This window comes from Acomys russatus, chromosome 28 (genome assembly GCF_903995435.1).
Source record: "Acomys russatus chromosome 28, mAcoRus1.1, whole genome shotgun sequence".
Classification (NCBI taxonomy): domain Eukaryota; kingdom Metazoa; phylum Chordata; class Mammalia; order Rodentia; family Muridae; genus Acomys; species Acomys russatus.
In genome coordinates this window covers 17725792-17736608 of record NC_067164.1, presented here as the reverse complement: position 1 = coordinate 17736608, position 10817 = coordinate 17725792, and the positions used below count along the sequence as shown (strand labels likewise).

Sequence of the window (10817 nt, the reverse complement as noted above, 5' to 3'; positions counted from 1 at the left end):
AATATTGTGGTGTCTAAGTAGGGACAGAAAGTATTAGAACAGCCCATTTAAAGAGTTTATTTGCATGAATAGCCCATAGAACAAGACTGTGGCAGTTACTGCCAGATTTTATAAGCAAAACTGTGGAATCCAATCCTTTCATTGCTGACAAAAAATATTCTAGTCAGTGTTATTGAGGATATATAGCCTTCTAATGCCATGATTTTAGATTGGAGAGAGAAACAAACAATCTTGTTGCCTTTTTCAGAGGCGTTGATTGCTTCGCTTCAGCATGTTGGGGCCTCTCATTTCTCTGTACTTTCCTCAGACGAGCTTCCGCTCTGGAGCTGTCTTCTGAGGAAGAATCTACCAGGAATCAGTCTACCTTGTGGCAGGTACAAAGGTCGGAACTGGACACGGGGGTTGTAGTTTGGAAGGAGGAAAGGTCTGGTAGGAAAGCGCGGGTAGAAGCTGGGCCTTCTCTGTGGAAAATAAAACCACGTCACCGTAGGTGTCCTCGTTCTGGGTTGGGCCCTTGTTACTGGCTTCCTGGTGGTGGGCGGAGGGGTGAGTGTGAAGATCTGGCAGTCTGTAGGGTTCACACTATTCTGTGAGCCTCCGGGGGGAGGGATGACGGCATCTCGTCCTGTGGAAAAGAAAATGGAGGTCAGGAAACGGGCCTAGCAACAGAAGAAGAGGAAGTTAGACCTCCTCAGGATGAAGGTTGGAGAGAGATATGAATAAGACAGAGACATTTTAAAGTCATTCAGCATGACAGAATGAACAGCAGTGGTCTAAGGACATGAAGCATGGCACACCCAGTGACCCACAAGAAGTGAGTTATCCAAAAATCCCAGTTCAAGCATGCTCACAGCAACCTAAAGGATCCAAAGTAAACCATGTGTATCCATACAGTGTGACGGTGCCTAGAAGTGAAACCAAGAAACCCAGACGAATACCTAGAAACCCAGACGAGTCCATCTTATGTTGAACAAAGGAAATTAGATACAAAAGGTACGTCTTGTAAGAATCCGTTTATATGAAGTTCATGAGTAAACAAACTGAAGGTAAGGTTAAAAGTAGTAAATCGAGGGTCAGCACAAATGTTATTTGGTGAAGGAATTAATCAAGAAACTCCTTAGCAATGTTCTACTCCTTGATCTCTTTGGGTATTAAGTATATTTGGATATATGAAAGCACACACACACATACACACACACACACACACACACACACTAGTATAAGATGTGAAGCTGTACTTTTAAAATTTGAGAGTGTTTTTTTTTTATATGATTTATAACAAAACAAAATTCACTGAAATAAAACAGAATTTATCTACTATTAAGAAAATAAAAATAAAACTGGGCATGGTGGTGCTCGCCTTTAATTCCAGCATTCAGGGAGGCAGAGGCAGGAAGACCACTATGAGTTCGAGGCCAGCCTGGTCTACAAAGCGAGTCCAGGACAGCTAAGGTTACACAGAGAAACCCTTGTCTCGAAAAACCAAAAACTGGAACCAAAACCAAAATCAAACCCCCAAAAACCCCTAAAACAAAACAAAACAAAGCAAAACAAAACAACCGAAGAGGGGCTGTAAACTATGTACCATGCAACCAATCACAAAGCAACTGTCTTCTCCAATCTATAAAGGCTACTTTGGCCCAAATCCTCAAATTTTGGTTCTAGATACTCAGAGTTTCATTTCCTATCTCTTTCCCCTGGATTTCTCATCTAGTCTCCAAGTGAGATCTCCTCAGGAAGCTCTTCCCGGCCTGGAGGATGGGTGATGGCCACTTGCATGAACTTCCATAGCAGCCTTGGCCCAGCAGCAGCAGCATACGTACCGGCGAGGCTGTTTTTCCTGAAATACCCAGCAGGCCATCTTGCAGACTGGCCTTAGCCCAGTGCCTGTGGAAGAACTAAACTGATGGAGAGAAATCTCCATTTCTATAATTGCAAAAGTTTCAGTGTTCCTACCTGTTTTGTGAAGATTAACTCGTATTTCCCACACATTACGCAGTGACATACTGACAAAGGCACTGTACATCAAAGCTAAGCATCCTGAAAACTTAATATTTGAATGTTGACTAAAAATGGCCAGCAAGTTAGGGCAGCGTGATGTTCCAGGGGCAGGATCCCCGAGTTCTGTTTCTTCTATTGTGATGATGGGCAGATTCTCTCACCCTGAGGTGTTTTCCTTATTTTCAAGATGGAAAGAATAATATGGCCTATCAATGGACTTGTGGGATTATCCAAAATGAGATATTAGTGGTTCTGAAAGTTTCCTGTTGCACAGTACACATTTAGTGAGCTAGCTGTTGTTAATGTTATAGAAGGATTGACTTAGTGGCACAAGCTTCATTTCTTGGGTCCTTCTCTCTCTCTCTCTCTCTCTCTCTCTCTCTCTCTCTCTCTATATATATATATATATATATATATATATATATATATATATATATATTAGTTGGTTTCTCCTTTATTACTAGGTGTTCTAATATTTCATACATGACCTGTGCATTAAGGTGAGGATAGGACTAAAGTACATCTTTACTCTAAGTCTAGGACTTCCATGAAGAAAGGGATTATTGATTCTGTTGGCCGCTGCTGATGTCCTCAGCTCAGTGCCTGGAACACTTTCTACATGACCGTCTTACCCGTGAATACTTGGGGCATTCACTAAATGGCCAGCAGACACTGGCTGTTCTAGGTGTTTTTGTGGTACTCACTGAGAATTTAATTCCTGCCTTCAAATGTTTTAAATAATAATTTATATTTAAAATTATAGTATTGTATGACACAAGCCAAAATATTGTTTGGAGTTTGGATATCATTTTTAAATGGCCTTATTATAGTCTAGACATGAAATTTATAATATACCCAAAACTAGCACTTTTTAAAAAAAAAAAAAACAAAGGTAATGATGGGAAGTTCTTTTTATAATTCCCTATACTCTGTGGTTATCTGGGCAGACAATAGGTGTTTTGTAGAGAACTGTAGTGATTTTTAGAAAGGCAACCGTGGGTCTACGTATGCTATTCTTCCCTCCCAGGGCACCTGGAGTCTTAGAATTCCCACGCCCTTTCAGACTTTAACCACAGAGGAATACCAGTGCCCTGGCCAACTGACTCACAATAGCTGTGATGTAATTCATTTTGTGGATTCAGGGAATGCTTGGCTATTTTTGTCAAATCTATCACTTGAAGGATAAAGAATTTAGAAATGCCCTAAAGGCCTTTTTCAGTCTGCTGTAGTGAAGTTGGTTCAACAGTATGCATGAGCCATGTCTGGTACTGTACTAAATGCAGGGGTGACAGACAGTGCCTGCCTTCAAAGATTGGAACAACACTGCAGATCTGCAGAGCTGCAATACAGAGCGGAAGGAAACACACACTGTAGGTGATGTACAGATCGCTATGACAACCTGAAGATGCCGGTGTGTGCGTGTGTGATCTATTTTATAATAACATGCTTTAAGACTGCCTTGTAAATGCAATACTATAGTTGCATTTAGATGCTGTTACTTGATACAGGAAAGGAACAGGTGCTGCCACGGATGGGGAGGGCAGAGGGACTGTGGGACACATACGGCCCTGCTGGGCAGTCAGTCCCAGGACAAGTGGAACTGAATGGTGAGCTGGAACCTAGGCTGCTCAGAGATCAAGTCTCACATTTCAAATGACATTTTTGTTTGTTTGGGGACATTGTCTCACTACATAGGGCCTGGCTGTCCATCCTGGAACTGCCTGTGTAGAGTAGGCTGCCCTTGAGCTCACAGATACCTTTCTGCCTCTGCCTCGAGTGTCAGGATCAAAGGCATGAACCACCATGCCCAGCCCTCGAAGGATATTTTTGTATATAAATAATCGAGATATTTAATCCCATTAGAACCTTTTTAGCTATTTTCAAGGCCTCCACAAAACACGGAGGAGTCAACACAATTGGTTCTGTGACTGCATGTGCCCCTAGACTGGAGAGAAGGCGGCCCCCTTTTTCCGCAGATTTCTGTAACCTCGTCTTGGGATCTGGGGAGCTGTTGCTCTGTGATAGCTGTACTCTGTGTAGAGGCTGGATGAGGGAATCTCAAGGGATCCAGCAACACATTCTGCTGTCGCTCTCCCACTCCAGCCTACCATAAACATTGTGAGGTGACAGCAGGGAAAATGCTGGAGGGTGAATGGAGGATGCGTACCCAGGTCAGGGCACCTATGGAAAGCTCTGTTTGACACAGGATCCCTCCTCACTGAACAGCAGCTAGTTCTGGAATTAAAGTCAGTTATGGAAACAAATACTAGATTCAGAGCCTCCTTCCTTTTCCTGTTCTACCGTTTTCCATATCTCCCTTTGGGTACGGGTTTGAAAGCCAGTATTACGGCGCAGAGCACTCTCATGTTCAGTGGCGGGGACAAGGAGACTAGGAGCGATGGAGAAATTAGTCTGAGATCTGACCCAGCTCACCAGGTGTGATTCACTGAAGCAACGGACAGTGACAATGAAGCCCAAAGCTGGCTGCTAGAGACAGAAGGGAGCAGGGAACACAGGCTGCACTGCCACTCCAGGTTCACACTACGAGCTTGGTAACCATAGTAACAACAGTAGCAGTTGTGTGGTGCTTTTAATGTGAGGTCTTTGGCATGGAGCTCAGTGGTCCTCTCTAGCCCCACAACAATGCAGATTGCTGTTGTCACTTCCCATGTGAGAAATCCTCACGCTGTGCTCAGTGAGGCTGCAAGTGTCTCAAAATTGCAGAGCTAATGTTGAGATTTGGATTTAGGCCTTCAGATGAGAAAATCCAGCCTTTCATTTTAACCACACAGGCTGATGGGAGCAGATATAGACACTTCCAACTTATGGAAATATGTAATCATGGAAGCTACATTTGTTTTTTCTATGATATTAAGTATATAACCCACACATAATAGGTAAAAACCGAAACTCCTACCTTCTGCCATAGTTACCACCAACCAGCCGACCAGTAACCAGAAGTGGAGTCCAGGAGACATGGCTCTGCCTAAGCACTCGTGGCTTTGGACCCAGTGCAGCTTTAAAGGAGAGCGAGTGAGCAAGTGAGCGAGTCACCAGCAGCCTGAGTCAGGCAATTTGCATTTGCATCCTGGACCACAACCACCTGGACCTGTGGGTGAGAGTAAGAAATTGTCAAGCAACTAGCAGACAGTATTCATCAACCTGAAGTGTCTGTAATGCTGGGCAAACCCCGTTCATCTCTCCTTCACTCTGGGCTGAATGAACTCACTTTACCTTCACCGTCCTTTCTGTCCCAAACACTGCCTGCCTTGCTGCCTTCTCTCTTCTTCTATCCATTGTAGAGGAGTGTTAATTCAGAATATGGCTGTTCTGGCAGGAGATCACATCCAAAGACCTTCTAGGTCTGTGTGATCTGGCTTGCATATAAACACTTTTATATATATATATATATATATATATATATATATATATATATATATATATATATATGCTTTTAATCTAGGAAGCAGAGGCAAAGAGATCTGAGTTCAAGGCCAGCCTGGTATTGAGCAAGTATCAGGTAAAGAAAAGCTTAGGTCCAGGAATGGTGAAACATGCCTTTAATCCCAAACAAAGGTAAAGTTAGTCTTTAAAAGGAAGCACCCATGTTTGAAAGTGATGTCTAATTGAGTGGCAGAAAAGGTGACAAATCAGAGAAGATTTGACAGAATAGGATATGCCCAACTCTCATGAGAAGAGAGAGGAAAGGGAAGCTACTTAAGAGGCAGTTTTACACACAGAGAGGAAGTTTTACCAGGACAGTAATAGAGAGATGGGTTGCAGAGAAAGAGAGAACTCAGGTGAAGATGGAATGAGCCAGAAAATGAGAAAGAGCCAGAAGATTAGAGCAGATTGCTCAGTTAGTGTGAGGCCAAGCAGAGCAATTCTGGGCCAAGAGAGAAGCCAGATTGAGTAAGTCAGCTGAGAGAAGAGTTTGAGTCAGAACAGCTGCGTTGAACCAGCCAGCCCAGAGCTCAGAAAGAACAAGTAAAGGTGAGCTTATTAAGCAGTAAGTCTGAGAGGCTAAAACATTCTAGGCCTAGGTTAGACTGTATGGAGGCTGGAAGCTTCCAGGACTAGGCCAAGGTTTGCAGAAAGAGGCAATAGTAAGCCTCCAAGACAAAATTTGAGTCAGGAGAATAAAAGTTACTTTTACAATCCATGGCTCTTCAGCTGCAAGGGAAGGAATCTTGGTTATTTTTCTACTGCCTTGACAAAGCACTGTGACCAAGGAAACGTATAGAACAGTGGTTCTTATCCTTCCTAAGGCTGTGACTCTTAAGTTCAGTTCCTCATGATGTGGTGACCACCAGCCATAAAATTATTTTATTGCTACTTTATAACGGTAATTTTGCTACTGTTATGAATCATAATGCAATATCTGATAGGCAGGATATCTGATATGTGACTCCTGTGAAAGGGGTCACAACCAACTGGCTGAGAACCATTGCTATAGAAAAAAGCTACATACTTAGGATATGCCAGACACTACTGCAAAGGATCAGAATACAGCAAAAATACCTGCCCCAAAGTTTATATCCCAGTGCTGTCAAATATCACAGGAAGAAAGCATTTAGTGTGCTATTACATGTTAGAATGTCCCGTAACATGTGCCACTAGAAAATGAAAATGTTCAAGGTAAGGAATAGGGAGAGGGCTGAAATTTTAACTTGGGCTTACATTTATAGATGGTGGGTCCATGACCACCATGGTAGGGGAACATTGGAAGCAGACAGGCAGGCATGGTGTTGAAGCAGTATCTGAGAGCTTAGAGAGAGAGAGAGAGAGAGAGAGAGAGAGAGAGAGAGAGAGAGAGAGAGAGAGAGAGAGAGAGAGAGAGAGAGAGAGAGAGGGAGAATGCTAATGTGAAATGGTGTGGACTTTTAAACTTCAATTCCCACCCCTAATGACACACCTCCCCCAACAAGGCCACACCTCCAAATCCTTCCCAAACAGTTCCATCAATAAGCATTCAAATATATAAGCCTGTTGCGGCCATTCTCATTCAACCCCCGACAGAAGGGAACCATCTGGGAGGCACTTAGCTTCTCACCAAGTAGCTTGACTTCCTGGAGCAAACATGAGGGAAGAGGAGATGAAGAGCTTTCCTGACTTACTTGAAGAGGCAACTGTTAGACTCTGACCCAAATGTCTGATTTTTCTTTGCTCTGTGTCTGCCTGTGAGGGAAGGGCCAGGGTTATAAGTGCCTTTCCTTGTGGCTACTACAGTCACTGTTTAAACAAACAAACAAACAAACAAACAAACAAAACACAAAAAAAAAAAAAAGAAAAGAAAAGACAGAAAAGCTGGTAGCATAGCTTAGACCTTCTAAGTGACCAACTTTTTTGTAAGATGGATATGTGTCTTGGTCACTGTTCTGTTGCTGTGAAGAGACACCATGACTCTTGTCATGACATGTAAGACAACTCTTGCAAGAGAAAGAATTTAACTTGCTTACAGTTTTAATTGAGTCCGTTATCATCATAGTGGGATGGCATGGCAGCATGCAGGCAGACATTGGAGCAGTACCCAAAAACTACATGCTGATTTGTAGGCAGAGATATCTGAGCATGGCATGGGCTTTTGAAACCTCAAATCCCACCACCACCGCCGCCACCACCAGTGACACACTTCCTCTAGCAAGGCCACATCTCCTAATCCCTTTAATCCTTTCAAATAATGCCTCTCCTTGGTGACTAAGTATTCAAATTTTTTTTTTTTAAAGATTGATTTATTCATTATTATGTATACAGTGCTCTGCCTACATGTACACCTATAGGCCAGAAGAGGGCATCAGATCACATTACAGATGGTTATGAGCCACCATATGGTTGCTGGGAATTGAACTCAGGACCTCTGAAAGAGCAGGCGGTGCTCTTAACAACTGAGCCATCTCTCCAGCCCTAAGTATTCAAATTTATGAGCATATGGAGGCATTCTTACTCAAACCACCACGACATGACACATCTGTGCCTGGCTAGTCTCCTTAGAGGATTCTTTCCATTGCAGAGAGTGACAGGAGGCAACGGCAGGCACTAAGAGTCTGGCTTTTGTTGGGGGTATGGGGGGGTGGGGAAGCCTCTTTGAGAGGTTGAGGTGGAAGGAAAGCTTGAGCCCATGAGTTCTAGGCTAGCCTAGGCAACATAGTGAGAGAGACCCTGTCTCAAAACACAACCAAAAAGTATGTATTCTTTTTTCTCCCTTCGAGACAGGGTTTCTCTGTGGAGCCTTGGCTGTTCTAGACTCACTTTGTAGACCACACTGGCCTTGAACTCACAAGGATCCACCTGCCTCTGCCTCCCTAGTTCTGGAATTAAAGGCGTGTATCACCATACCCAGCCAAAAAAAAAAAAAGGAAGTATTATTATTATCAGTTCAGAGGCACGATCTTTGAAGTGGCATTTGTATTAGTTGACCATAATCCTGCCACTTGAATAATTGCAACTAAAAGCCTGTGCTACCTTGCTGTATGCTCAGGATATGCCAGACACTACTCCAAAGGATCAGAATACAGCAAAAATACCTGCCCCAAAGTTCATATCCCAGTGCTGTCAAATATCACAGGAAGAAAGCATTTAGTGTGCTATTACATGTCAGAATGTCCTGTAACATGTACCACTAGAAAATGAAAACGCTCAAGGTAAGGAATAGGGGGGAGGCTGGAATTTTAACTTAAAAGATGATATTTGAGCAAAGACTTGAGGGAGGTGGGGAAGCCATGCATGTGGATGTTTGGAGCAAGAATGACTCAGACAGATGGCGCAGAAGCCCTGAAGCAGAAGTAGGGTTGCATATAACATCGGCTAGTGTGGAGATTGTTGTAGCCAGGCAGGAGACTGTTGTCAGGGGCAGGTAAAGGAGTACCAGGAGTCTGGCTCGCTATTGTGGGTAAAATGGGGAGCGACTGGAGGCCTTCACAGAGAGATACAACATGGTCCTATTTACATGTTAGAAAGATAACTCTGGCCATTGACTGGAGAATAGATGGTTGGAGGCAAGCAAGATGGTCCAGTTATAGCAGATAACTACAATGGTCTTGATGGGAAACAATGGTGGCTCCAGTTGGGGTGGTAGCAGTGGAGATGTGAGAGGTGCAAGGCGTGTGTTGGAGGCCAGGGTAATAGGATTTCCTCATAGACTGGAAGCTGGATGTAAGAAACACTGAGGGGTTGTGTAATACCATGGCTTTTGTTCTGAGGGGTTAGGTGATGAGAAGGTGGCTGAATTAAAAAATAGTGTCGTTATAATGCTGTGTTCATAAGTAAAAATTTGGAGAATAAAAACACATTGCCCAGGCATGGCAGCTTAAACCTCTAAGTCCAGCACTCAAGAGGCTGAGGTAAGCAGATTGCCATGAGTTCAAGACCAGTTTAGAGAATTCAAGACCACCAGTGTGGGCTACAAACTAAAACATTGTTTTAAAACAATGATAACAAAACCCCAAATGGCTTGTTCTGGAGAACACGATGGTACGTAACAGAGTAAATGCTAAGAACATTATTTTTGGAGCAATTATTAGAGTCTCCAGAGGGGTAGCCAGGGGTAAGTGGCCAGAACTGCAGCAACAGAGCAGTGAAGTTTGGGCCCACATGGTTGCCTAGTTGGATCCTGAACAGCTTTGTTCCTTCTCGGGGAGAGAAAGAACCAGATGACAGATGAGCTGCGGAGCTGTTTCTGTCGACTATTAAGGGTACTGGGTTCTTTAGCTCGCCTTGTTTGCCCACCTGCAGCTCTCATGTCATAAACGTGTGTTGTGAGAGATTTTGGAAGTCCTAGCAGGGCGGTGGAGCTTGTCCAGGGCCTATGATAGAAGAGTGGTCCTTTACTGGGGAGGATCGGCTTTTCTTAGAGTTCCTCTCTGTTTGGGGAGGGACGGAAGTGGAGGGTGAGAGAAGGAGAGAACACATGGCCTAGCCCACCACATCAGCCTGACCGGTACTTGATATCAGATATCACAGTGGTGACAGATATCACAGTCAAACTGATCTCACACCTTGAGATAGTGTGTTCTATCTCTTCTTTGTGGTAAATTATGTATAGCATGGTGGGAATTTATCCATTTTCTAATGGATAGAAGCACATCAGCCTTAGCCTCAGTACTGGGAGCCCTCCAGAAGTAGACACAGGATAATGTCTAGCATGTCTACAGACAGAGAGGTGGGAACGCCTGTGCCTATTCATGCACAGTTATGCACCTTGCCATCACAGGGAAGGACAGAGAGCAAGAAGGTAGCTTTACCCAGGGGTCTTCAGTGCCCTGTTGTACCCTATGTGTTGGATCTGGTCAAGGGGGATTTTGTATCTCTTTTCTTGTTTTATACCCTATTGTGACTAATCTTATGTATTTTTTGACTGGAGTCTTAGTGTGTGGATATGTAACTAACTGTTGTTTGGGGTGTCATTGTGAGGATGTTTTGGGACTGAGTAACACAGCTTTGCCTTCCCCCATGTGGTTGCATAAGGCAGGTTTGGCTTCCCCCATGTGAGTGGGCCTCAACTAGTCAGTGAACAAAAGTCTGATATTCCCCCAGTGGGAGGGAATCTGCAGAGGGTATCCATCTCAGATGACAACTGTTTTACAGGGTTTTCTCTGGATCTCCAGTCTTCGCAGACTACCCTCTTACAATTTTATGAACTGCCTCCTTAAAACCAAGCCCTCCTATCATACATGTTTTATTGGTTTTTCCTCTCTAGAGAGCACTAATATACATAGCATATTCCTTCTATGTTCATGTATGTGCATGCTGCTTCTATGTTCATGTATGTGCATGATACTTCTATGCTCCTGTATATACATACTGCTTCTATGTTTGTG

The 10817-nt window shown here is 43.6% G+C and overlaps 1 protein-coding gene across 1 annotated transcript; it reads right to left on the bottom strand.

Moving 5' to 3' along the window:
* Positions 1 to 244: 244 nt before the first annotated feature.
* Positions 245 to 4979, bottom strand: Odaph (odontogenesis associated phosphoprotein). The gene is made up of 2 exons (XM_051170893.1): positions 4919 to 4979; positions 245 to 625 (listed from the first exon to the last, which is right to left on the bottom strand). The coding sequence occupies exons 1-2, from the start codon at positions 4977 to 4979 to the stop codon at positions 285 to 287; spliced, it is 402 nt and encodes a 133-aa protein (XP_051026850.1). The 3' UTR covers positions 245 to 284.
* Between the last annotated feature and the right edge of the window lie 5838 nt (positions 4980 to 10817).